This window comes from Cyclopterus lumpus, chromosome 5 (assembly GCF_009769545.1).
Source record: "Cyclopterus lumpus isolate fCycLum1 chromosome 5, fCycLum1.pri, whole genome shotgun sequence".
In the NCBI taxonomy this organism is placed as follows: domain Eukaryota; kingdom Metazoa; phylum Chordata; class Actinopteri; order Perciformes; family Cyclopteridae; genus Cyclopterus; species Cyclopterus lumpus.
This window is the reverse complement of record NC_046970.1, coordinates 7,391,752-7,417,413: the sequence shown is the minus strand read 5'-3', so window position 1 is coordinate 7,417,413 and position 25,662 is coordinate 7,391,752. Positions and strand designations below refer to the sequence as shown.

The 25,662-nt window shown below is 44.4% G+C and overlaps 3 protein-coding genes across 3 annotated transcripts in view; 2 read left to right on the top strand and 1 right to left on the bottom strand.

Moving 5' to 3' along the window:
* Nucleotides 1–607: 607 nt before the first annotated feature.
* si:ch211-117k10.3 (Krueppel-like factor 15) lies at nt 608–6,752 on the top strand. The gene is made up of 3 exons (XM_034533887.1): nt 608–983; nt 2,391–3,536; nt 4,568–6,752. Exons 2-3 carry the CDS (start codon nt 2,461–2,463, stop codon nt 4,734–4,736), a joined length of 1,245 nt encoding a protein of 414 aa, XP_034389778.1. The 5' UTR covers nt 608–983; nt 2,391–2,460; the 3' UTR covers nt 4,737–6,752.
* A 4,438-nt stretch (nt 6,753–11,190) lies between these two features.
* On the top strand, nt 11,191–21,091 carry elk4 (ETS transcription factor ELK4). The gene is made up of 6 exons (XM_034533615.1): nt 11,191–11,399; nt 15,326–15,540; nt 17,701–18,456; nt 19,166–19,405; nt 20,632–20,751; nt 20,846–21,091. The coding sequence occupies exons 2-6, from the start codon at nt 15,334–15,336 to the stop codon at nt 20,942–20,944; spliced, it is 1,422 nt and encodes a 473-aa protein (XP_034389506.1). The 5' UTR covers nt 11,191–11,399; nt 15,326–15,333; the 3' UTR covers nt 20,945–21,091.
* A 3,760-nt stretch (nt 21,092–24,851) lies between these two features.
* The window catches only part of mfsd4aa (major facilitator superfamily domain containing 4Aa), a 43,412-nt gene continuing 42,601 nt past the window's right edge, over nt 24,852–25,662 (bottom strand). Inside the window, exon 10 of the mRNA XM_034533153.1 lies at nt 24,852–25,078. Within this exon, the coding sequence (XP_034389044.1) occupies nt 25,002–25,078 (77 nt within the window). The 3' untranslated portion in view covers nt 24,852–25,001. The remainder of the gene's footprint in view (nt 25,079–25,662) is intronic.

Sequence of the window (25,662 nt, the reverse complement as noted above, 5' to 3'; positions counted from 1 at the left end):
GGGTGCCTTGTTATCTGTGTTGGAGTTAAGTCCAAGCGTGACTTGTTTTCACAGCCTAATGAGAGTAACACTGGACAGTGTGGAACATGTTGTGGTCTACGTCATTCCCTTGATGAGCGGAGAAAAAATGAAATGAGTAAACATGAAGAACACACTTTACCACAGTACTCTTTCTTGCATACTTGAATACTAATTTCTCTATTATTGTATTAAAAAAATATTCTACATCACATCCTCGGGACACTTCCTGAATGACTCGGTCAAGATAGAAGTTCAACACTTGTGAAGTATAATGGCACACACACACACGCGCGCGCACGCGCACACGCACACGCGCACACACACACACACACACACACACACACACACACACACACACACACGCACACACACACACAACTGAACAGCACAGAGATCTAGTGAGTCCTCTTTGCAGATTGTATAGCTACCCAGAGTGCCAATGTATAACGGAAGTTAAAAAGTAGTGTAGTACATTTAAGTCTAGTTTCTTCCGCATGTGTCAGAGTTCCTCCCCTTTCTTCTCAGGAACAACTGCATGATGCAGGAAGGAGGGCCCGGAAGCTGTGCTGATAGAAAAAGGGGGAAAGCGGTTGCATTAAATGGTGTTTCCGTTATTTTGTCCACCGCCCACCCTCGTCTTAAAGCGATCCCATCCATCGACACATGGCCAGTCAGAATTTATCGAGCGGCAACCAATCGCAGCGCCCCCTTTAGGGCGAGCCTCCGCCGCACGAGGCCAATCGGAGTCGCGGAACAGGACCCGTGCCTCCGAGTTGTGCAGCAATGCCGTCACGTGACGCTGGGAAAAAGAGGAATGCCAACATGGACCCGTGGCAAGGACGGGATGTGAGCGTGCTACGACAATAACACGACGGAGGGAAATATATATAGATATATATTCATAAAGAGCCCGTCGACGGCGCTGCTTTCTCTCCGACCGAGCCTCTTCCGAACTACACACGGTAGGTCAAGCAAATTGTCCGGGGTGCTACTGCTCGGCTCGTCCGGAGTGACGGGGGAGTATAAATAGAACTTGCGACTCGGGTATTCCGATGCGTGCGCAGTTGCATTCACGGCGGTTGTGTGCTATGTTGGCCGACCGCTTCTTCTTCTTGTCGCCGTTTATTTTATTTCTCTCTCCGTTTCCCGATCGGCTCGTGTTCCTCTCCGCCGCCACACGGGCTCCGTGGGGCGCGTCAGTGCGGGCCGTGTTTACCCTGCGCCGTGAGAACATGGGGCCCTGCTGCAACATGTGCCCGACGGTCTGACAGCAGCAACAAACCTCCTTGTTAACTGAAGCGAACGAGGACTTCCTCAGCGGTGTCAAACCTATTTAGACTTCTTTTTTTCTTCTTATCTTTTTCAATTGGAGGTCACGCTGCCCCCGGGGTCTCCCAGCCGATTAACGTTTACTATGCTTCGTCATTTACGTACATGTGATGATCAAATCATTTGCCGTTACTTCTTTAATTAGAATTTAATTTTAATAACTTTTTTTCTTACCACTGCTTCACTTTCTTTGTACAGGCTACATATGTATATTTAGTTTACTAAATAGTACTAGAGCAGTGTGAGACGATTTTAGAGGTTATCGTTGCCCACAATCCATTGCCCATTTAAATACAAAATAAAGTTCATTATAGAAGGCTCGGAGGCAAGAGGCGAAAAAGGTTTGATAATAAAACTTTAGAAAAACGTGGATATCTAATGACAAACTGAAGTGGTTCGGCTCTAACTCTGGGTAGAGCTGGTTCAAGGCTGGATTACCAACTGGTCTGGGGCCCCAGCCTCTCAGGGCCACAAAATCCCCCGGTTCTCTATATATCAATCGGTTTTGATTATCTGATTAATTGCAAATTTGTTAAAGATATATGCACCACTAAAGTACACGACTAACTTTAGGCTTTGATGAACGATGACCAAATCAACAATGAGGGGGGCCCTGTGTCAAAATCTTTTAGAACCAAAATGTTTTGTTCCATTGTGAGATGACGACACATTTTACATGACTATTTTGTATATCATTGCCAACATTTGCTATATTACAATGTATTATGTCGGTATTGTCAAATGTTCTTATCAATATTGTGAATCCAACCACATCACCCAGACCCTTCATGGTTAAAAGTGGAAAATTGTCTTTGGCCCATCAAGTAAGTAAAACAGAATTGGGACAAACAAACTATTCAAATTGGGTTTCGAAGAATTTAGTGAACCAATTGCCTGTGGAGTAAGTTACTTCTTAAATATGTTATTTACTGCCAGAGGTACCTGTAACGTTTAATGTCCAGTCATTGAGGTAAATAGCTCTTCATGCACTCTCACTTTCCTCTGGGAAATAAAATCCAATCTCAATGTTGCCCTTGCAGGTTTTTTGTGTGATCCCGTCTCTGGATAGTGTTTCCTCAACACCCTCTCCTCTGCATTCGGGCCGGATCAATGGTGTTACTCGGCAGCAGACCGCTGCCTGAGAATGAACTGTTCAAGGACAGCAGCAGCAGCCTGTTCCACCTCGGCCTGAGAGATGGAGTCCGCAGCTCGGCCTCCTGTGACAGCCCCGAGGCCGTGGAGCTGGGGGCTTTGCACGGTTTAAGCCCCGGAGGGGACGAAGACGACGAGGAGGACGACGAAGATGACGAGGAGGGGGGGAGTCTGCATATTTTTCTAGGGGTGGAGGGAGAAGGTGAACCAGAGAGCCGGGAGCCTAAGCTACCGGACTTCCCTTTCCAACCCTCCTCCCCGTTCTCTCCAACCCTGGAGGACATCGATGAGTTCTTAAGGGAAAAGATGGAACTGATCAAAGAGGAGCTACTGGCCCCAAAAGAGGAGGCCTGCCCTGTACCATGTAGTGGCTCTCCGTCCTCCGTTGTGCCCCTGGCTGCTTCCTCAGACACTTGTAGTCACCCCGGGACTAGTGCCTCTTCTTGCGCTTCAAACACCCCCCAGAACGAGCAAAAGAGCCCCAGCCCAGACAACCTGTCCCCCTCTGCCCGAGCAAACTCCTCGCCTTCCACCTTAACCCCGCCAATGCTCTTGGGCAGTCCGCTGGTCCTCCAGCTCCAGCCCCTGCCTGTGGCCCAGGCTCTGACCCCGGCGAGCTCCCCACCCGGGTCCCAGAGTGGCATTTGGCTCACTCATCTGGTCATGGGGCTCCAGGGCACAACCGGACAAAATCTCACCCTGCTGGCCCAGCAGGCGCACTCCACCCCCACCACCTTCTTATCCCTACACAGTGGAGATGCTAAGTTGGTTGACCAGAAGTACGTGAAGATCGCCCCGCTGCCCATCACTATGAGGACTCTAGAGATCACGGGCGTGAGTGGAATCGGGGGCAACGGTCTGTTTAAGGCTGTAGCCCCCCGGGTGACCAGACTGCTGCCCACGGAGAGGGTCCACAAGTGCTCCCACCCCGGCTGCGGGAAGATGTACACCAAAAGCAGCCACCTGAAGGCTCACTTCCGCCGGCATACAGGAGAGAAGCCCTACACATGTAGCTGGCCCGAGTGCGGCTGGAGGTATGTGCACCGTACCAGGTTTAACAATAAATACCAAGTTTAAGATTAAAGGAGTCCACCACGTTTTGAGTTTCCCCCACTGGTTGCAGGCTGCATGGGAGGGGCGGGTCTTTCAGGTACTAGTGAGGTTGGGAAATGCGCTCCAGAATGCCTTCCTGGGTAATGAGATGGGTTAAACTTGTTTTTTTGCCAGACGTCCCCGCATTGTTTTATCAGTTCCCCTATGTACTGGTGGGCTCATTGTTTTTTTTTCACCCAATGCTAAAGTCCCAGTAAGTAGTAAGAACAAATGAGTCAATTGTTTCCCTTTGTTGGCTCTCGTGCCCAATGCTAACACTATACTGAGTGTCCGTATACATCATCCAAAGTTATTGCCTGAAAAAAATAGGGTAGCAACTGTTGATCATTTTTGATTTATGTTTTTTGATGAATGTCACTAATAGTGATTAAAAACAACATTGCAAACTTAACTTTTAGGAGAGCACATTCAATTAACTTTTGTTAATTCCATTCAGGGATCAGGAAAAACTAGTGGGGTAAATGTTACAATTCCTAACAGTGGGGGGAAAAAGAAAATGCCCAAATTACTTTTCCTTGGCCTTGATGGAACATGTCAGCAGAAAGATGTGAAGGAGAGTACATAAGGACTTAGGAGTACGACTGCACCTAAATGTGGGGATGTTATTGACGACCAAATGGTGCGTCGCTTTGAACCGTTCCTGTGCGGTAGGGAGATACACAGAGACCTTCTGAAGTAAAAAAAAAAAAAAAAAACAATTTGATTTTACCTCGGGTCCTTCAAAAAGCCTTCTTTTGTGTGAATTATTGAACAGGGGTCCAAAGCAGTATTAACTTTGTGGGTCTAGAACTCCTAGCTATACCCTCGGAAACCAGATTAGCTCCTGCAGCTGTTATGGTCAATGTGGTTGTTCTCATCGTCTATAGCTGAACTAGCCAGTGGGCTAACGTGGTTATCTCTCCTTGTTTCCGCGTTCCTCACCCCACACATTTCCCTGTCCTTGTGTCGCCAGGTTCTCCCGATCCGACGAGCTGTCCCGCCACCGGCGCTCCCACTCCGGCATCAAGCCCTACGCGTGCTCACTGTGCGAGAAGAAGTTTGCCCGCAGTGACCACCTATCCAAACACACCAAGGTCCACCGCAGCTCCAGGCCCAGCAGGATTATCAGAGCCACTGTTTGAGACACATGCAGCGGGTTTTTAACCCTTGCCAAGTCCTGCACGCCCCACCCGGGCCTGGCTTTGACTGAATGGGGTGTGGAGGTCCGGGTCTTCCTCAGGACTTTTGGTGCTTTCACTAGCAGAACTTTCAGAAGAATCTTAAGCTGGCGGCTTTTCCTACACATATTTCCCCCCACCCTGTTTATCTTTCGCTGTTGTTTCCGATCAGCTCGTCGCATACTGAGCAGCCACCTCAGGAAAAATCAGCTAAAAGTGGACTTCCTGGCCTTCGCGTCTTACTGAGGCCCCTCTTGCAACCACTACTTGCACTACTGTTACCAAGCTACCAGGTGCTGTTGGAAGTACGGTGGCAACCAGCAATAGGAACATCTGTAATTCTGTAATCTCCCCCCCCCCGCCCTGCTCCTTTCTACTTTTGTGATTGCCCGTCTTCTTCAAAACCAAACTTCAGGGTCAACACTCTTCCCAGTGTTTTCTTTGTAAGTTCTGAAAGTAAATCCCATTTATTTAAGGTGTTCTAATTGTATTTGCGCCTGTGTGAAATTGTGATCAAAGCGGCGGAATCTCCTCTAAATACTTTCGGAGTAAACGGTTCACTCCGAACGAAAGTTGGGACTCTCGATGTTTCGGGGGCAAATGCAGAGGCGTTGTTTTCTGTCAAAATGAAAATTGTGAGTCTGCTCACAATTTGTCCGAGCAGGGCGTGTCCGACTTTATTATGCACCCGACCCAGGCCTTCGGTGCATTCGTCCAATTGTAATCCACCACTGTTTCTGACCCCTATGCCTTCACAGCCCCAGTACGCACTACTCTATTGATGCCTTTGTCCGTATCATGAAACCAGCCTCAGTTGATCCGGCTGTTATCATATGACTGCTCTCCTTTAACTGTGGACCTGAACTGGGACCGCCAAACCAGAAAGCCCTGTTCTGGCACCTTTCGAGAGCTTAAAAACGACACCCACGGTGCACGGCAGTTTTATAAGCTCTTTGTTGTCTGAATCATTGTGCCGACTTGCGTTTCCTAGAAATGTACTCTGCCTATACGTTATACTTTGTTTTGACAGGTGCAGAAGTGATGTGAAAATATTGCTCTTTCTAATTTACAGTAGCACTTACTGTAAAATGTTGGATATAGCAGCAAAAAAAGCTAGTTTTAAACAGCTGGAAAGGCAGCTAACATCTCCTCAATCATCTGTATTAGCATAGTCATTATACTGTGTACTGGACATATAGGACAAATAACATGTACAGCTTGTAGCTTTTATATAGATGTTTTTTTGTTCTTTTTTTTTTTTTTATCATTGAGGAATTTTCAATCAGTGCATTAAGCTATTCAGTCGTGTTTCTGGAGTTTCTTTGATCCAACGTGAGTTTTGATTGTAGCGTGATCAATCTGTGGAATGTCAGACTGATTACGGTCTGGGATTTTAAATCCCACTCTACCCATTCACAATCCATTATGCTGAGTCTGCTGGTTTCAAATGCACTTGCCTTTTTGTGGAAGGCGAGAAACAAGTCGCCGTGCTCTTATGGCAGTTCCATAACGTGTTTTGGAACATTAAAATGCCACCCAAAAAAACGTTTGATTGAAGGTTAGTCACTCGCCGTTATGATTTCCTGTTGATGCAACAGACACAAAACCATTTATGCCACCGACAACCTTAGCTTAGCTCGAGCAACATGGTTATTTTTTTGGGATTGAACCCCAAAAGTAGGGCACTTGTGCATGTAGCACACGGCAATCAGCCTCATATATCTCTGTCTCTTTGTATTATGGATACATTAGGTTTCACTCTTTTTGTAATAAAACAACAATAGCAATGCTTAGCGATGTAGAAACCCGTTCAAAGCAGACAGACGGGCAGACGTGTTGATCCGTCTGAGCCTCCCCCGGCTGCTTCTACTGACCTACATCCAAACCTGTGTTCCCTAATTATCATCCAATTCTTTCTCTCTCTCCTCTGCTTCTCTGTTTTGTTTTTTGGAATACCAGATATGCTATTTTCCTATTTGCAAAAATAAACAAAAAATGAAAATGTTTCGCTTTGTTGTCATTGCTTTCCCAATAGAACGGTTACTCCGATTACGAGGGCAGAATGGGAGTTGCGTTCATTTCCTGGGTTTATACGCAAATGTGAGAAAGTGGAAAAGGTGTTTCTATATTTAACACTCGCTGCCATTTTAAATAGTGCTATTATGACTTAATTGTGGGGAATGCAATGTAAGACATCTACCAGTAAAAATGCGGTAAGTAATTAAGAGCAAGAACTACTTAAAGTTGCACACGTAACAATGAATCCAATGGCTCGGTGTATGTGAGGGGTTGCACTAAGCGACTAAGGCCCGATCTCAAAGTCTCCCATGAGGCTTTGAAGTGATGTACTTGGTAAATGGTGGAGCGAGAGAGAGGCTGCAAGGGCTCACAATGGTATGAATGTGAATGGGACCTCACTTTTAGGCGAAGTATCGCGTTACACTGATGAAAAATGATATGTAAAATGATATGTACAATGTACAATGGGTTTTTATAACAAAGAGGGACTACAACTTGCATTTAACTGTGTTGTAGAAATGACAATAAAGCTGAAATGAACCTCTAAATACTGGTTTGCTTTGACGGTTACCTGCCCGCCTTCTACTCACTCATCCTGTGACTGTCTCGTTGAAATGCCGCCCGATCTGACTGAGCTGCAGCGCTGAGCGACAGCAGGAATTACAGCACAGAGTGGGTGGCAGGATATCCACATCAAGGCCATTCCAGTGAGTCCCTGAAACACACACACAAAAGAAAAAATGAAATGCTGCAGGCAGCTTTCAATCCTGTAACCACTTTCCAATACTGATCTAACTGCTGCAGTGTGGTGCAGTATCTCTCAGTTCAATACAGATGGCGGAGGGGAAGTTAGAGCTCCATCTTCACGCACATCAGCCTGGAATATGTGGCTGTGGGTGCATCCCAGTTGTGTTTAGCACCCGGAGGAAACAGGTCGGCTTCAAAGCGAAGAAATCTGTGCTCACACTGCCGCTAATCCGGGGCTTGAAGCAGTGTCGGAGAAGGCCGCTCATCTGATTCATCCCGTGCTGTTTTGATTCCTAAACTGTCACAGAGGCAAGCGTCTGAAGGGAAAGTGGGCCAGGTCAGGAGGGCAGAGAGAAAAGAAAAGGAGGGGGCTGTTAGAAATGAAACATGGCCACAGGCTTGTAGTGTAATAACAGTAGCTGACCACAGTTGTGACCAGAGGTTACTGTCAGACAGAGAGCTGCACTGTCTTTTACGAGAGGAACATCCTTTGATCCTGATAAGAACATAGAGGGGCATTGTTATTTTATTCTAATGGGTTAGTTAAGCCCATCCTTAACTTATTTGGGGAAATGTATGAAATGGTTTCTCCCTCCCTCCCTCTCTTCTTTTCTCTGGACTAGTTGTAAACTAAACTGAATTCATTTAGGAATCCGAAAAGCAGCCCAAGAAAAGCTTAATGCTGGATCCAAGGACTATGTGCAATTTAAAAGAAACTGCTTGTAGTAATGAACCAACGGAGAATTCTAACCCAACTGCAGTTCCCCTTCAGCAGACAGACACAATTAGCGACTAACTAGTGAACATAGAGGAGCATTTAGTCGCGAAAGGAAAGTGAACGTTTGACATTCGTACGTGACCAGAAACATGTTTCACATTAATGTTGTTCTGCATCTGCAGGATGTGTGAATGGTGGCCAAACAAAAATACATTAATGTTGCTTTATACCATGCTCATTTTTGGGTTTCTACTCGAACACATTGTTTTTATCTGTTTGGAATAAACCTGCATTCTGTCTGACACGCTCTGTTTCGGCAGCTGTCTCTTGAAGACCCCCTTCTAAAAAAAGCCCAGTCTATTCTAAATGGCTTGCGAGAAAAACATGCTCCACCTTTGCAAAGGTAGGCCCGATCCCAAAGCTCTGGGCCCCCCCTGCAAATGCTTCAAATAGTGTAATGAATGAATGGGACAGCACATGACAACGTAAAAAAATATTATGTACAATTATGGGTATTTATTTTATACTTTTTTCTCCCTGATTTGAACATCTTCCAGGTTGTTTCCAAGTCAGATGAGAGGTCATTGTCAAATAATCTTTTTACTCGTTTTTGTCAGAACAGCTTCAATTACCTAATTAAATGTTTAATGAATAAATCTGTGAGACATGATCTCTGCTTGTTTTCATGTTCCATCTTTAATTCTCAATGTGTCACTGTAAATGCAATCTGTCAGGCCATGAAGACATCATCTTTGTTGACCTTTTTGTATATCTCCCTCTTCCACTGGTAACCTCTGTGTTTAACGTCACATTGCTATGGATTGTGGGTAATATTCCCTGTGGCAAAGTCTGCAGAAATGTGGATTTACAGGAAGCGTGCATAAAGGGCTCAAAATGTCTCCAAACGATTTGACAGTGGGACAGCCTCAGCCCTCATATACTTTGCGGCAGCGGGCCACAAAGTTTGTGAGTGTGGAAATTGCGTTTGGTTCTCATGGTTCTCAAACTGTTTGCTGAGGGTTTGTTTGATCGTCTTGCAACACTGGTGTGATATGCTGCCACTTAGTGGTTTATCTGAATATAAACTTTCCATCGTCGGGGATAATATTCTTAATAATATTTTGAAATTTGATTATGACAAATTGCCTTAATCACTACAATGAGATCCATCATGCTGTATGATTCCCAATTTGGAAAAAAGGGGGAAAACCAAATGATCATTGGTCTGAACCATAATTTGCATCAGATCAGGCAACTTTTTTTATATAACAAGTTTCGTTTAACTGTAAACTCAAAGCGTGTTGCATTAAGTGCCTTGAGTACCTTTTAAAGCGCTCTACAAAATAAATGTATTATTTAAAATTCATGTTTAAAAACCCGGTCACAAATGGTGATATCTTATATACGCACGTAGGTTCATAATCTTTGAAGAAGTGAGATCATGAGAGATCCTCACAATAACGATCATTGCAGTTTGTACGAGAGAGTCGGTTTGTCCTCCGTGTACAAATGTAGAATATAACACAGGTACATTTGCTTTATAAGGCTGTGACACCTTTTTAATGTTATCTACTGACTGCTGTTTAAATCTGTTTGTTTGTTTCTTTTGTGTGATTTTGTTTTGGGTTCTTTTTTAGTCTGCTGTTTGTTCTTTTATGCAGCTGTCTTGGCATGCAGCACTGCCTCCAAAAATAGATTCTGAATCATAATAGGAAAAATGTACTGGTCAAATGTAGATTAAAAAAAAACATAAACCGCAGACACTGTAACTAATATGAGAACAGTTTCTAGTTTGCATTTGAATGTGATCACAGAAAGCTCTCGGGACATTGGGCATTTTATTCCAGAGAGAGTCATACCAAAGTTACTAAAACAGTTAGAAAAGCAGAACAGTTGATGACTTGAGAGGTCCATTAAATGATTTGTATCACATATAGAAAAGGGAATTTGCCTTATGTGTGTGATAGCCCTGGGATGCTTTTGGCCCAATGCAAACTCGGATATCTAAACAAAATCACAGAAAGAGCGAAGAAGGAAGAAATGCAGTATGGGAATATGCTGCTCAGGCAATAAACTGCTTCCCCCACATACACCTCCTTGCTCTCATTCTTTGAATGATTTAATTACAAACAGTTGCCAACATGATGTTCTCACAATGGATGTGCTTCTAAAGCACAAAATAGCACTAAAATTAGTTGCTCCCTACTTTATGGACCAGATCAAATTATTTGACAGTGCATTTATTCATCTTGTAGAAATATGAAGGAATTCATAATTCGTTTTAATCTTTTGCTGAATATTTTTTGAATAACAAGGCGCTCTACAATTGTTTTTTTGATTTCTTATCAATTTTTTAAAAAGATTGTAGCAACAAGCCGTAAACCACAAGCCTGGTTTGGAGAAATAAACACTAGGCTCATTTTATCTGTAGATGATGTTTAACTGTGTGGTATTTCAAAGTAACAACACCATAATAAACATCACAACCAGAGAAACAAGGCAGGAAGTGATCTCAGCGTGAGTTTGATGACACATTTCGAAGACTCGGAAACGTCGGAATTTTCTATGACATACACAAACAAGCAACAGGTGGTCATTTTCTCTCACATGGGTGGCTGGGAGAACATACGAGGCGCATCAACCAGTGAAACAGTGCAGGTTACGTGGACCTATATGAAATAAAATGTAATATAACGACGACAACGCCAATTTAAATGTTCTATTTTTCTCTGAGATGTTACTATTTTGTTAAGATATTGTCATAATAACAATAATAATAATAATAATAATGCTAAAATGCATCAATACGCGCATTATAAGCTGCATAATTCCACTCTAAGAAACAACAACATGCAAAATACCGATTTTGTCTATTTAGCGCTCAGGGCCACTTGGGGGTGCGACAGATGTCGATTGTGAGGTGTACGAGGCACATTGAATGCAACATTATTTCCTGTTTAAAGGATATATCGACAGTACAAGCCAAAGGCAGTTTAATGTATTTTATGTTGAGGCATTTCCTTGGCACTCAGCTTGAAACTTGTTTCCTGAGCTCTGGCACAATAGCAAGCTTACCGGCAATGTTTTGGGAATATTTTGACGCGGCTCCACGCCTCGGGAATTCAGCGGGCGGCACGAGCGAGGTAATGTTAGCAGGTGAAGCTAACAAGAAGCTAGCGAGCAGCTAACTTACACTTGCAGCCAACTAACTAACGTTAACGAACTAACTAACTAACTAAATGTTAACTAGCTGACTGACGTGAATGCCTTGATTTGTTTTTCTTCTCGACTGTTCGCACGCCGCGTGCAGAAAACAACATCGGTGTTTTGAGAAACCACGCCGCGACTTTACACTGTCGGTAGATAACCGGGGGTCTGTGTTGACGGTAACGAAACTAACGTTACCGTCAACAAGTGGTCTTTTTTGTGTGTGTGTTGATTTTGACTCTTGGAACCAGTCGCTCCGGGTCCGAGCGTCATTAGCGCCTTGATGACTCTTGTTATACGACTGCTTCGACTTAGCCGCCGTTATCTCCGCGCTCCGTGGGGAACGTTTGCTGTCAATGTCAGGCGTTACATAACGTTCATTAGTAATCTTCTCCCCTGGCAGCAGGTTTGACGCTGCCCTATTTTGTCCCGATATCCGCGGTTTTAACACGACAGTTGGAGAGTCTCTCTCTCTCTCTCTCTCTCTCTCTCTCTCTCTCTAACCAACCCACCCACCCAGAAGGTCTGGATGAGTCAGGGCAGATTTACTCGTCCCCATAAGAAGCTTACACACACACACACACACACACTGACAAGTAGAACACGGGTCACATTCGGCCTGTAGTCAAAATAGCAAGAAGGCCGAATGAAAAATCCAGCAACACATCTAGGTCAGTATTGGAATATATCAAAGGGCAGCATGTGTCAACAGAAAGACAATAACTTATTGTGTGGCTCTTCTTGGAAACAGAGAAACCCCACAGGAGTTGGGATGTGTTTTGCAAGACATATTGTGCACAAAAACCTGCAAGGGGAGATTAAAAAGAATCTATAAAAAAATGAAGAGATTGTTCCCATGCAGAACAAAGTGGGCCCTCCATGACATTTGTGAGAGTCACTGCACAAAAACTTGTGTGCAACTCCCGTTTCCGTGCTTGCGTTGCATGTGAATGGATTGTCGAGAATGGGCTCTAAACCAGATTACAGAAGGAACGTTTATTTATTTGTTTTTTTACATCACCACGACAAGTGGAGATGCTGGGTTAAATATGGACAATAACCGTGTCGGAACACAATACACATTAGAATTCTGTGGTACAAGGGCCAGTGCGCCTCCATGGGGTTATGGCTGCTGACAAGCACAGAAAATGTCTCGGAAGATTAGTAAGGCCTCTGGTCTGACGACGCATTGTGTTCTTACCTTTGTGGAGGAATGTTGCATAAATAAGATGGTAAATGGATGGACCTGTACCTGTGTAGCGCTTTTCTAGTCTTCCGACCACTCAAAGCGCTTTAATACTACAGGACATCATTCACCCATTCACACCCATCGGAGGGGCTAAGGTTCCACCTGCACATCAGCAGTAACAAAGGCCCAAGGACACATCGACATGGGCTAGCGACGCTGGGGATCGAACCGCCGATCCTCTGATTTAAAGGACGACCCTGCTCATAACTGAGCCACAGTCGCCCCACATGTAGATGTGTTGTATCTCGATTATAAGTGTACACACTGGTGGGTGAATGGTAATTGTCCAGGGTGCATTCAGCTGGCATACACTGGAGTACGTGTCTTAAATCGTGAACATGCGGTTATCTTCATCGTTCAAACCCAAGCTGAAGTCTCATTACATTAGGTCTGTGTGGCCTATGTGGATCAGCTCGGAAGTCTGGGTTGTTTTGCTTCCTGGACACCGCTCTAGTGTAAGGAGCAACAACGGAGATACAGCCTAACTGTTGACCTGCGTTCCCTGGTATTGTGCAGGCTGGCTCATTGGGACGCTGAGCCATCGTTAATGTTATCGGTGTGAAAAAAAGGGACCACTGTTGGACTTTTTGTTCATCGCCTCCCCACCCTCTAGATCTGACCCCCACCGAACCGTCACGGGACGTAGGTTTCCTCCTCTGCCATCTTTCCAGCAACTGCAAGCTGTCAAGATGCAGAGAGGCAGCAGGACGAGCAGCGCTGAAGATGCTCCGAAGACAAAAGGCCGGCCCCGCTCTCCACGAGACACTTAATAGTTATGTACTGCTTGATGTTTCTAAAAATACCCACCCACACCAATGGTCTACGTAAATACCGACCCTGTCCCCCATGTTTTGGGTTCACTCTCTTTGTCGCTCACAGCGTGAGCCCAACCCAACCGTCCCCCTTTCTTTTATCTCCTGGGAAGCCTTTCCTCTGGGGAAACGAGGAGCCTGTCACCATTCCTCTGGACAGCATGTAATCATGTGATCCCTCCCCCCCCCCCCCCCCCACTTCAGAGGTGCACCCAGCTGGATTGACTTGTTGGAACGATTGCAATTAATGTATCGGTTGAGATTGATGCACTGGTTTTCCCATGCTGGCTTATTCCAGCTGCAGCACGGCCACAAAACGTCTCACACACGCCCTAAAAGAATCAAATGGAGTAGCGCATATCATAAGCGAGGGACACACGCCCACACAGTCCTGAGAGGTCTAATCAGCCTAAGTGAAAACACCTGAGTGAGACGTTTGAGCTCGGCATAGGATATTGCGCAAAGAAAAATAATAAATGTAAAGGCTGCGCCACCGGTAAATTTCAAAGACAATTCTCGATGGGGGTTTCACCTTAGCCAACGTGAGGTTAACAATTAAGGCAGTACAGTAAAACATAAGCATAAGGCTGCTTTTTATTTGTATCTTATTTTATTTTTCATTTGCTCGTCTACAACCTACAATTTACGTAACCTTTACAGCAGTCCCAATAAAAGCTGTAATCTAATTGTTCTTCTTTTCCATTGTCCAAGTAAGGCTTCATAATATAGTACGTAGGTTATAATCACAAACATACTTCTGACATTTCTCCAGTAAAAATTATATCGTAAGAATTGTAAAATGTGGACAGGCCGGCAGTATTTAGCCAGTTAATTTAATGTAGAATGCCTTCTGTAGAACATAGTCATTATAATATTATTTCTCAAATGATTGGTTATTGACAATACAGTATAGAAAAATGGGGATTTTGTTTTCATGTGAGGCTAACAATCCTTGCAGGGAGTTTTGTGAGTGGCTTTCCTCGACCCCCTGTGGTTTGAATTAACTTCTCCATGAATGTCATTCTCTACCTCTCGCTGTGAGGGGCATTTTCATTTCACTTTCATGGCCATGGGCTTTCTGCTGCTCTTTAGAAGCCAGATGTGAGCAAGATGTTTGGCCTCGACCAGTAGCCACATCACAGAGCCGCACTTTATAGGTGTCCTTGACAGAAAGAAAGCGAGAGAAAAAGCAAGCATTTTTGATTGGGTGTCAATTCATTTTTCTGAATAGATAGTTTAACGTGAGTCATGTGACAGTATTTCACCATCATCGCACGAACAAGAATAGTGTCACTCGTTCGAAAGCTGAAAACCTGATTTGAGCAGGGACCTTTCCTTTTTAATATCCAGTCCCCCCTCATCAAGGCATCAAAAGATTTACGCTCTGGGCTCCAGAAGGGAACGGCATGGAAGGTGTTTGACTTCATCCAGCTGTTAATGAAACTGCTCTTTTTGTTCAGCATGGTGTATGGTATTAATATTATCATCATAGGGGGGAAATGGCGTTTGTGCCAGACTGAGCACCTGGGCTTGTAAAACAGCCTCTTGTTCTTTGGCTGTTGAATGTCCATTTACAGCAATTCCGCCACATTTCTGCCAGTACGTTTAGGTATCCAATGAATGGCCATTGAGGTTTGAGGGGGTTTCTTCTTTTTAAAGATACAGTCGAGGATGACTCAATCAAGTCTTTCTATTGAGGAGCAATCGGATGGGATTTTGTGCTCATACCTTTTGTGCCCTATTGTGCTGTGGGTCCATGAGTCTGATGATTTTTCTCTTCTATAACTTTTCTTTTTTTCAGTGAGAGACATGGACAACTCTGTCACCCTGTGGCAGTTCCTTCTCCAGCTCCTATTGGATTCCAGTAATGACCAGCTGATCTGCTGGACCAATGAGGAAGGGGAGTTCAAACTGTTGCAAGCCGAGGAGGTGGCCCGGCTGTGGGGAGCCCGCAAGAACAAGCCCAACATGAACTATGACAAACTCAGCAGGGCTCTACGCTACTACTACGACAAGGTAAACACCTCAGACTTTCTCCCGTCTGTTGCACAGCAGTTGGTTCGAGGTGATCTAGCCAGCTGTTGTCTGTGCTCCATACATTGTGGTTTTCTTCCATGTCCCAGCCTGGTCATTCCCACAGGAACCCTGATTGGACACACAACCTCGCTAATAACCTTGCCTAACACAAATGTCAGATGAATCACAGCCTTTTTCTGTTGTTTTTGTTTGACGTTGGTCTCTTTGGTCAGAGCAATGTCAGAAAAAAATGCCATTACCGGACCCTAGTGCTATTTAACGACATAAATACGTTGAGCGCTTGAGCAATTCTTTGAACGGTGACTCGCCGACTATCTAGATGGCAACGCTTGGGTTGGTAGCTGGTGGTGTTAATGCATTAGGCTGTCATAAGAAAAATCCAGTATATTCATTTTTTTTTTTTACCTGAGGGCATTTCTTGATGAACAATAATGTAACATTTACACCCAGTCAAACTGAAATTGTGAGAGAAGATGCGACGGGTGTGGTGCATGTTTGTTTGCTGAGGAATGTCTTCACAGATGTTTGTGGTGCTGGTGACTGCCGGATTGTCTTTAGGCTTGGTTACGGAGTAAAATCAGGGTGTGTTTTCCAAATTAGTGGTGGTGCACAGGCAAAAGTAGCAGTGCTTTTACAATGTCAGCTCTACAGTATGGTTCTAATGGCATCACAACATGAAAACATAATACACAGTTAATCTTAAGTATTTACCCGTCCAATTTATTTCACTGTTAAGTAACTGAAACGGGCAAAGAGTTAAAGATGGTGTACCCTGATTTAAACCGCAGTATTTGAAGGGTTTGAGCCAGAAACCACCACTGCATTGATGGTCCCCTTCAACTGAACTCGGCAGAACCAAACCAATCAGTAGGCTTCTCTTAATTAGAATGTTTCAGCTGCACCAGAAGTTATTTCACAATTTAGCCAAACTACAAATTGAATGGCAAACACAGATCGCAAACAGGCATCTGTACACTCAGCCAAAGAGAGTTAGAGAGAGAGAAGAGCCCGCAGTTCGAATAAATAAAACAAATTGTAGCTTGACAGCAGTCGGAGCACCGACCAACAGCTGTTGGCCGATAGTAAATAAAAGTCCCAATCCCTCAGTTACACTCTTAAGAAGATCACAAGCTTAGTCGGGATCATTCAGCTCCGAGCATGCCGCTCTGTGAATTTATAACATTTGTTAATGTTAATGTTTGCTCAGCAGCTACAGTGCACACTGAGAACCACGAGTGTGGCTGATAGCTGATATCTTCAGACGTATATGACACAGAACCTTATTGCCCAAAAGTAGACCACAACATTACGGGTATAAGGGTTTCAGCACCCTTATATTGTGCTCCACTCCCGGTATCCAAAATATTTTTTTTTAAAAAAGATTGGAGTAAACAGATGGTCTGTCATATGCAATCATATATATTTCTTTAAGTTGTCAGTCATAATTCAACCAATTACATAACGTGTTGGGAAGCAGCCGCTGGAGACTCTGGAGGGGGGCGTTTCCTAGAAAAGCACAAGTTACATTACATTACATTTTAGCTGACGCTTTTATCCAAAGCGACTTACAATCAATGTTACATTCATACACTGTAGACACAGCTACAGGGAACAATTCAGGGTTAAGTGTCTTGCTCAAGGACACATCGACTAGGGCGGGGATTGAACCGCCAACCCCCTGATTAAAAGACGGACCTGCTAACTACTGACCCACAGTCGCCCTAACTGCGTCTTGATGGTTAAAGTCCACTGCTCGTTGACATGCGGAATACAGGCAGAGTGCCGTCTGTCCCACTCTGCTGGCGGTTTGGCAGCAGCCTGACCTCGTGGGCGTTCTGGGCACGGCCGCGCTGGTTTGGCTGCAGCGTGAGTGGCTGCTAGTTTGGTCCAGACAGGGAGGACAGAGCTGTCCCACGTACAAGGCCTTTTTTATGCTGTCTCTCGCTTATATATATATATATATATTTTTTTTTTACCCCTAGTGACTCTGTGGTAGAGGCGTACTGTGTGAAGAAATGTTTTGTCTATGCTCTTTCTATGGGTTTTCTGGCTGAATGAAACTAAATGAATTTTTATATTTTATTTTATTTACAGATTTTACAGAGAGTTAACTAACATCTGCTTTTTTGTGTCTACAAGAACATCATAAAGAAGGTGAACGGTCAGAAGTTTGTCTATCGCTTCGTGTCCTATCCTGACATCCTAAAAGGAGAGGCCCCTACCCGAACGGAGGGCGTGGATGTGGGCGCTGAGGGCCTCCCTCACCTATTAAAGAGGGGAGACAGCACCCCGCAGGAGGGTGAGTCGGGTGACCGCAGTAGCACAGCGGCCCTGGGCTCCAGCATCAAGCAGTCGAACCGCAACGACTACATCCACTCCGGCCTGTACACCTCCTTCACCCTCAACTCGCTGCAAAATGGACGCCAGCTCTTCAAGTCCATCAAAATAGAGAACCCGGCAGAGAAGTTGGCCGACAAGAGAGGTCTCGCCGCTGCCGCCGCCCAGATACGGGAGCAGTCGCCTCAGCCACAGCAGCCGGCTGCTTTGCCGTCCGTCATCAAGTTTGGAAACGCCCCTCCGAAGCCAGCACCAGCACAGTCCACTCAAGTTGCCATGGAAGCGGCCCTAATATCCAACCACTTGGATCACATGCGAGCACCACCCCCGAGGGCCGGGGACATCCGCTCACACTCCCTGTTGCCCCAGTCCGTCTACTCGTTTGAACACATCCGCCCAGCGGAGCCGGTGTTCAGCCTCCCGGACCTGATCTCGATCAGCCCGTCTCCGAGCCTCGTGCCTGACTCGTCCCAGGAGCTGGTGATTGACACCGACATGGAGTCGGGGTCTTCTCAATCCCAAGCGCCATATTGCTCAGACGCTCGGGCGCATGAGAAGGCGAGTAAACATGCAAACTCATCTCACACAATGATACTTTAGTACTTGAGGAAATAATAGAATTACATTTTGAAAATGGCTGTAATCTTCGGGGACCTAGATGAACAAAAATGTCAGAATGTGGCGACAGTCGTTTACTTACATTAAACCACAAATCTGATCAAAACACAGTCTTAATGAAGCAGAATGGCTCAGTTTTTGAGTGATAAACTCTTAATATATAATAACTGTCAGTATTTTTCAACTTTAAACCGGCAATAACTGATTTTTGCACACAGTGGATACAAGCGGTAAACCAAACCAAACTTGGACGTATTATCAGTTGATTGTTATGGTCAGCAAATGCCTCTTCACGCACTCAGCATGTTTGTTAGTCTAATATAAGTTTTCCTTTTAGCTCTGGTTTGGTTTCCACTAACTCCTGAGGGAAATATCTGTCTGCTGAATGCTCCTCTGTGTTCACTGTCTGTTTGGTGCTGAGCCGATAGTTCAAAGTGCTTTTTTCAGAACTGTGTTGGTATACTGCCAGTGTGCGCAACACGTTCCATCATCCAGATTACACTTTTTCTTACCGACACTGTTAAGATGTGTATACTACCCAAAGCACACAAATACCTTTTGTAATATATATTATTATAGGTCTAAGTGTAAAGCAAAAGTGATTTAATGAAATGCATGTAGAAATTGTTATCCGTCTGTTATCCACCAGGTGGACAGTGGCACGGGTTTGTCCGGGGACGAGACCAGTTTCGTGGACGCTGAAACCAGTTCGTCGTCCCTGAGCAGCAGCACCATGCTCAGCACTCTGAGCTCGATGAAGTCACGCAAGCCGCCGAAAGTCCTGCAGATCAGCCCGCCGACTCTGCTGGTCACCGCCTCCGACTTCTCCCCCATGAACCTCTGCAGCCCGTCTCTACCGACTGCCTCCCTCACGCCAGCAATGTTGCAGGTTAGAGCGCTCGACTCGTCCTCATCCGTGGTCAGGCGGACACTTTGTTGAGGCAAACGCTTACTGAAGCAAAACATGTCTTGAGAATTTCACCTACAGACAGAGTTTGAACAGTAAATAATAATAAGTAAATGATAAGACTTCTAAACAAATGTTATATTCCCATGCTAGCTGGATGAAATCGTATTAAACACCTTAGAGCTGGTCCTTGTGTGATCCAGTGTTTGCAATAGTCTTGTTTTTCCTAATGTATTTCCTCCCACAAGATAAAACCAAGGCAGCGTCCCTTAAAACCTTGAACATCCAAACTAAGTCGTTTACCAATAATGGATTTATGGTTTAGCTCTTTGATCATAGAAGTTGGCCCGAGCATAATTCTGCCTGTTGAAGTGATACTGTATTTTAGATAATTTGTCTAACATTTATATAGGCGTATGAAAGAATATGAAGAGGAAATGGACTGTATATGACAGGTAGTAGGTGTTTGCTTTGGATTTATTTGTCAAACTGGATAGAACCCAGAATTGACTTTGCACAGAGAACCTCCAGACTCTACTGATGCTGACCAGCAGGTGGCAGCAGTGCAGCAGTAATCGGTAGCTCCTGGTCTTGGGCTCTTTCTTGTCCATGGTGATGCCATTTGTAGGCCACATGACCGTGTGTGTGTGCTACCACTGCTACAAGAACTTAGAAGTCTAAGTAGATTGGCTGGTTCAGATAATGCAGTTGTTATTCCGTCCCTCCCCATCAGGTCAGGTCAGGCTTGATCACAAGATCTAGCTTCAGACTGCCAGTCAGCTCACGTATGAATGAGTTCTTCTTTCTGGTCTGTCTCCGTTGGGCCTCAGGCACGAGATCAACATCGATGCTCATGGAGAATAGCTGCTGGCAGCTTCTTCAATTTCGTCCCCACAATTCATTCACACAATTCATAGATAGCATAGCTCATCTGAGTGTGCTCTGCTGTCGGAGGTGAATTCTAATTATTGACCAGACCAGGGACGAACTCATTCACGCTTTTTGTTCATGGATGTGGCCAGGTAGCTTTGTGGGAAGATGTCGTCCCCGCTCTTAAGCCCGCCTACTAAACTTTTAGATTGTTGAAAGAACTGCTCAGTCAGTGCCGTCTAATGAACAAACCACACCCGAACATCCGGCAGTATAGCCAACGCTGTCGGGCTCCAATGCAACAACACTGAGTCTGTCTTGTTTGTCTCCCTCCTCAGACTCCCACTCTGTTGCTGACTCCCAGCCCACTGCTGTCCAACATCCACTTCTGGAGCACACTCAGTCCGGTCGCTCCCCTCAGCCCAGCCACGCGGCGCCAGGGAGCCCACCTGTTCCAAGTTAGTACAAGAGTCTCTTTTCGTGTCTCTGCATTTCTCTGTGTGCTTGCATTTGTCGAAAGTGTCCTAACACACGCACACTGCTCTGTTCCAGTTTCCGTCGGTCCTCACCCCTCAGTTCCAGATCCCTATGCACAGCATGGATGGGACCAACACGCCCGGCCCCATCACCCCAGACCCTCAGAGGACATAGGAGTAACAGACAGCCAGACACCGTCCCCCATCTTCTGCTGCCCCACGTCAAGGACAAATACGTTGGGGCTCATTGCCATTTCTCAGCGCTCTGGTGCTTTAAAGTTCACTGCCAGTGAATTCACACTACAATCAGACGAGCGGAGAGGAGGAGGAGGAGGAGGAGGAGGAGGAGGAGGAGGAGGAGGAGGAGGAGGAGACGTTGGCAGTCCAGTTTTGACGGACGACAGTAACCCATTTGGTTTGTTTTTAGAACCTTTAGACGTATACCATCCTGTACACACACACACACACACACACACACACACACACACACTGACTCCACAGCCCCTCACGCACGTCTGGATCCTCAAGTCACAATGAATAGGAGTGAGGAATCTCCATGGCAACAGTCGGCGTGTGTGCATTGGCCCCTCAGCAGTGACAATCTGCTTCATACATAGACAGTACAACAGTGTTGCTGCCAAAAAAAAGGAAAACCGTCCATGTTTCTGCTTCTGTTCCTTTTTTGTGCTGTCCTTAACCTTTACTCTCGTTGAAGGGTAGTGCTTTAACCTTATAATATGCATGTTTACCTGCAAACTCTTTTATCTTTGACCCAGCCCTCAACCTCGCCTCACATGCCTCAGTGTGAAATGTTGGATAGCTATAGCCGTACCCAACGAGGACTTTCACCTTGACTTTCTTATCGGGACATGTGGCCATAATCTGAGCTTGAACCTTTAACCTTGCCTGTGTGTGTGTGTGTGTGTGTGTGTGTGTGTATGTGTATGTATATATATGTACACACACACACAGTAAGTATAGCCCTAAAAGCCAGTGCAGCCGATAAGCTTTCAGGTGACAACAAAAGAAAGCGAAGCCATACCCTTCTCTGTGCAACAGCACACAAATCCTGTATTTCTTACTTCTCTGTTGTTGCCTTTTTTTTTTTTTAACGAACTCTAGATTGTTAAAGGCAGCTGTGCTAGAATACTACTTGGCTGGTGAGCAGTGACTTCCTGGGGATATTTCTGCTGGTTGCTTGCCAACCGCTCTTTGCCAAAAAGTAGTTCCAGCACACCTGTAAAACCACAATGTGGTTTTTTTTTACACTTTTACGCAATTTTAACACGTTAATCAGTAAGTTTAAGAGGTGTTTTAAGGTGGAGCCAGGTTAGCTGTTTTCAACTTTGCTAAGTTAAGTTAAGTTATGTCTTTAACATACCATGACCATGATAATGATGAAGATACCACAAGAGCGTTATCGATATTTTTAAGTGTGTTTCCTAAAATGTCGACGTGAAACCTTGTTGATTGTCCACAGCTCAGCTCTGTTTTCTTTGTTCTAATTTAATGGGCTCTGATATATGTTGCTCGTGATTCTTAAAAAAAAATCTCAGATGGAACCTCCAAATCTATGAGGCTAAACTCTCGACAGTCTAGCCTCAACCTTTGCCAAGCCTTAGCCAACCTTTAATCCGAGGACTGTATATATATATATTAAAAAAATTGTTTAAGAGAAGCTTGTAGAGCATCGAATCACCTTCCTTGCCCTAAAACCCCTCTAGATGATTAGCCATGAAAGGTTCACGCCTGTTTTATAAATGACTTTTGAAGCCATAAGTCTGAGACAAAGACTCAAAGACGCAGATACCACATTTCTATCCTATTAATGTGGCACATTGCACTTGTTTACACAACGCTTGGAAAGAACATGCTTAAGTGTTTCTTTACCCAAGTGTCCCTTTCTAACCCAGGGATGGATGACCAGCGAATCGTGTAGGTCTCGCGCTCAACCCCCCCAACCTACAGTCCATCACATTGATATAAGGTGCCTTACCACAGCCCAAGTTTAGCTCCCAAATGTGGGCGGAGTTCTAACATTAACGCAGTACACACTCGCATCTCCTGATTGTCTTTATGCCATATCTTTGACCAAACGAGAGCCCCAGAAAAGTTTGGGGTGATTATTTTTGCGGCTCACCCGCAGCTTATCGTGCTGCCGGACCTTCGATGCGCCGCAGTGTTTTTCGGGATGCATACATGTACATACAGACATGGCTCAGTATGCAGAGCAGCGTGTAAATCTAATCAGGCCATGTTTTAAGAGTCGGCCGCCACTTCTCTTTCCAAACTGCTTATAAGTGTTTGTGATTGCAGATTTACTCAAAGGATATAAGTAGAGATATAAAACCTGTTAATTATTTTTATGTAATCTTTCATTTTTCCTGTAATGCCAGTAGAACGATAAGATTGTTCTATTCTATTTTTGTAACGGTCAGATAGTTAAGACGTCCGCTACTTCGGGGTTCTCTCTGTGCATGTGTGCGCGTCCTCGTGTCGTTCCCCTCTGGTGTGTTTGGGAGGCGGCTGCCCCGTGCTGGCATTGTTTATTTTTTTGGGAATCGAAGCCTTATGGGGAGAAATCTAAATCTATGTTTTCTATGTAAAGTGTTTTGATAGTGTCAATATTGTACATGCAAATGTCGTGATGGAACGTTTGCACTTAAGACTTCGGGGGTTCCTGTAAGTATTGGATTCTGTCGCTTTTCTACGACTCTGGTTTCCTCTTTGATGAAAGGCGTGCTTTACTGAGACGTGTGATTTCCCAAAGGGAGGATACAATTATGCACTTCGTATTTTATACAGTAAATCTGAACTTGTACAATATATATAACCAAGGATTGGTGATTGGGCACGACCACAAAATATTTATGTTTTTGAATTTATACAAAAGTCCAATAGAATTGGCAGCTTATATTGCATTTTTGCAGAAACATTGATGAAAAACTATAAAATAGCTAATAATAATAGCTAATAACAACCCCAAAGCCCATTTGAAACTTCCCTCCAGTAAGTCTTGTTATTAGCATATTTCTTCATTTGTACCTTCTGATGATGTTTTCCCTTCAACTTGCCCCCTGAAATGTTGAAAAAGAAAGATCTTGCTTTGTTCTGTCCAGTTTTCTATTTGATGCTTTTTAAGATGTTTACAAGCTACTTGTCTTAAGTGGCTATATTGATGTTTGAGAGGTGTAGAGGAATTGTTTATGGAAGAGATAAGTGAGACCAATAAAAGATCTCTTCACTAATTACGTCTCTGTATTCTGGTGTTATTAATGTAGGGCTTACTTAAATCTAACTTGTGGCAACCGAAGGTGCTGCAGATGTTTCGACATCAACGGAGCGGACATCAGACGAGACACTCTCATTCACACTGAAAAAGGCAATACTTGATCATTAAAGTGTCTTTTATATACGGTGCTGCAAGAGATGATCGCTGGCTCAAAGGACAAAAACACATTCTAAATTAATATTGCACTTTCACTGAGGTAAATCATTTAACCAACATCAGTCTTATTTATATTATTTTAACCAAATAATACATTTTCAGAATTCTAACCCTTTAAATTACAGTTTTTGAAAACAATAGCAACACAAACATTTGATTATTTACCGTATACTATATATATATACACACACACATGTATAAGTGTATATATGTGTGTGTATATATTTTTCACACAGTCTGGGATATGTTAATGATAAGCAACAACACTGAGAAAATGTCTCAATCAGGTGGAAAACAGTAAAACCTAAAATGTTGAAGGCAGGGCTCTAGATTGAAAGCATGATAAAATCAAATGTATGATTTTATGGTTCAATCGCCGTAGGATCAAACATGATTTTTATGGGTTCCAATGGGGACAGTTTTGTCCTTAAGAGCCTATTTCGGGAATACTTTATTAGAAAATAATTATAGGAGACAAGGCTGAACTTCCAGAATCCCTAATTCCCCCTTGCCAAATCATGCCATGGGCATTACCATAGCCAAAATCATCAAAAGAAGAATAAAAGAAAAAAATGGTGTGGGACACAAGGGTTGTGTCAAAAATTGATCGGCAGGCTTGAAAGTACATTTCTTTAGGTTAAAAAAATGTTCAGTGGGAGGAGGCCGAGATGACGCTCCTGTTCCGAGGCTGCAGTGGGAACGTCCAGAGATGGTTCTTCTCATGCTCCCTTTCCATCGGCCACAGCAGAGCCGCTTGGCCATGTGTGTCCACTGGACTAACCCCTCAGTCTCTCGGGGACCCCTCGCATCCAGAACGTCCCGACTCGGGCCTCTCTTTCATGTCTGTGTTTTGAGATGAATCTGAGAACGAAACGGTGTCGATTAGATTGACTCAGCAGAGAGATCGATACAAGAGAACTGAATCCCGGCTGGCTTTTGATGAATGCTGGCATTTACACAAAAACATTAACATCCTGATCTCTCAAAGCAAGTATTTTTCTAATTTTGCCATTGTGCACCACTGCAATTGATTTGAAATAAAGCAGTCAATATGTGGTTGAAGTGTAGACCTTTAGCTTTATTTCAATGGATATAACAAAAATATGTCATTAACCGCCCACATTTTCCTTTACCTGACTGTATATTGTTTATATATATTCCATTCCTTTATTCAAGCCGCTTATACTATTTAGGGTCGCAGGGACGCTGGACATTGGGTGAGAAGCAGGGTTCACCTGGACAGGGCGTCAGTCCATCACAGGGCACATAGAGAGACGGACAACCATTCACACTCACATTCACAGAGTTTTCAATTAACCCGAGCTGCATGTCTTTGGACTGTGGGAGGAAGCCGGAGAACCCGGAGGGAACCCGTGCTGCCACAGGGAGAACGTGCAAACTCTACATAGAAGAACCAGATTGTATCCTGGCCCCTCTTGCTGTAA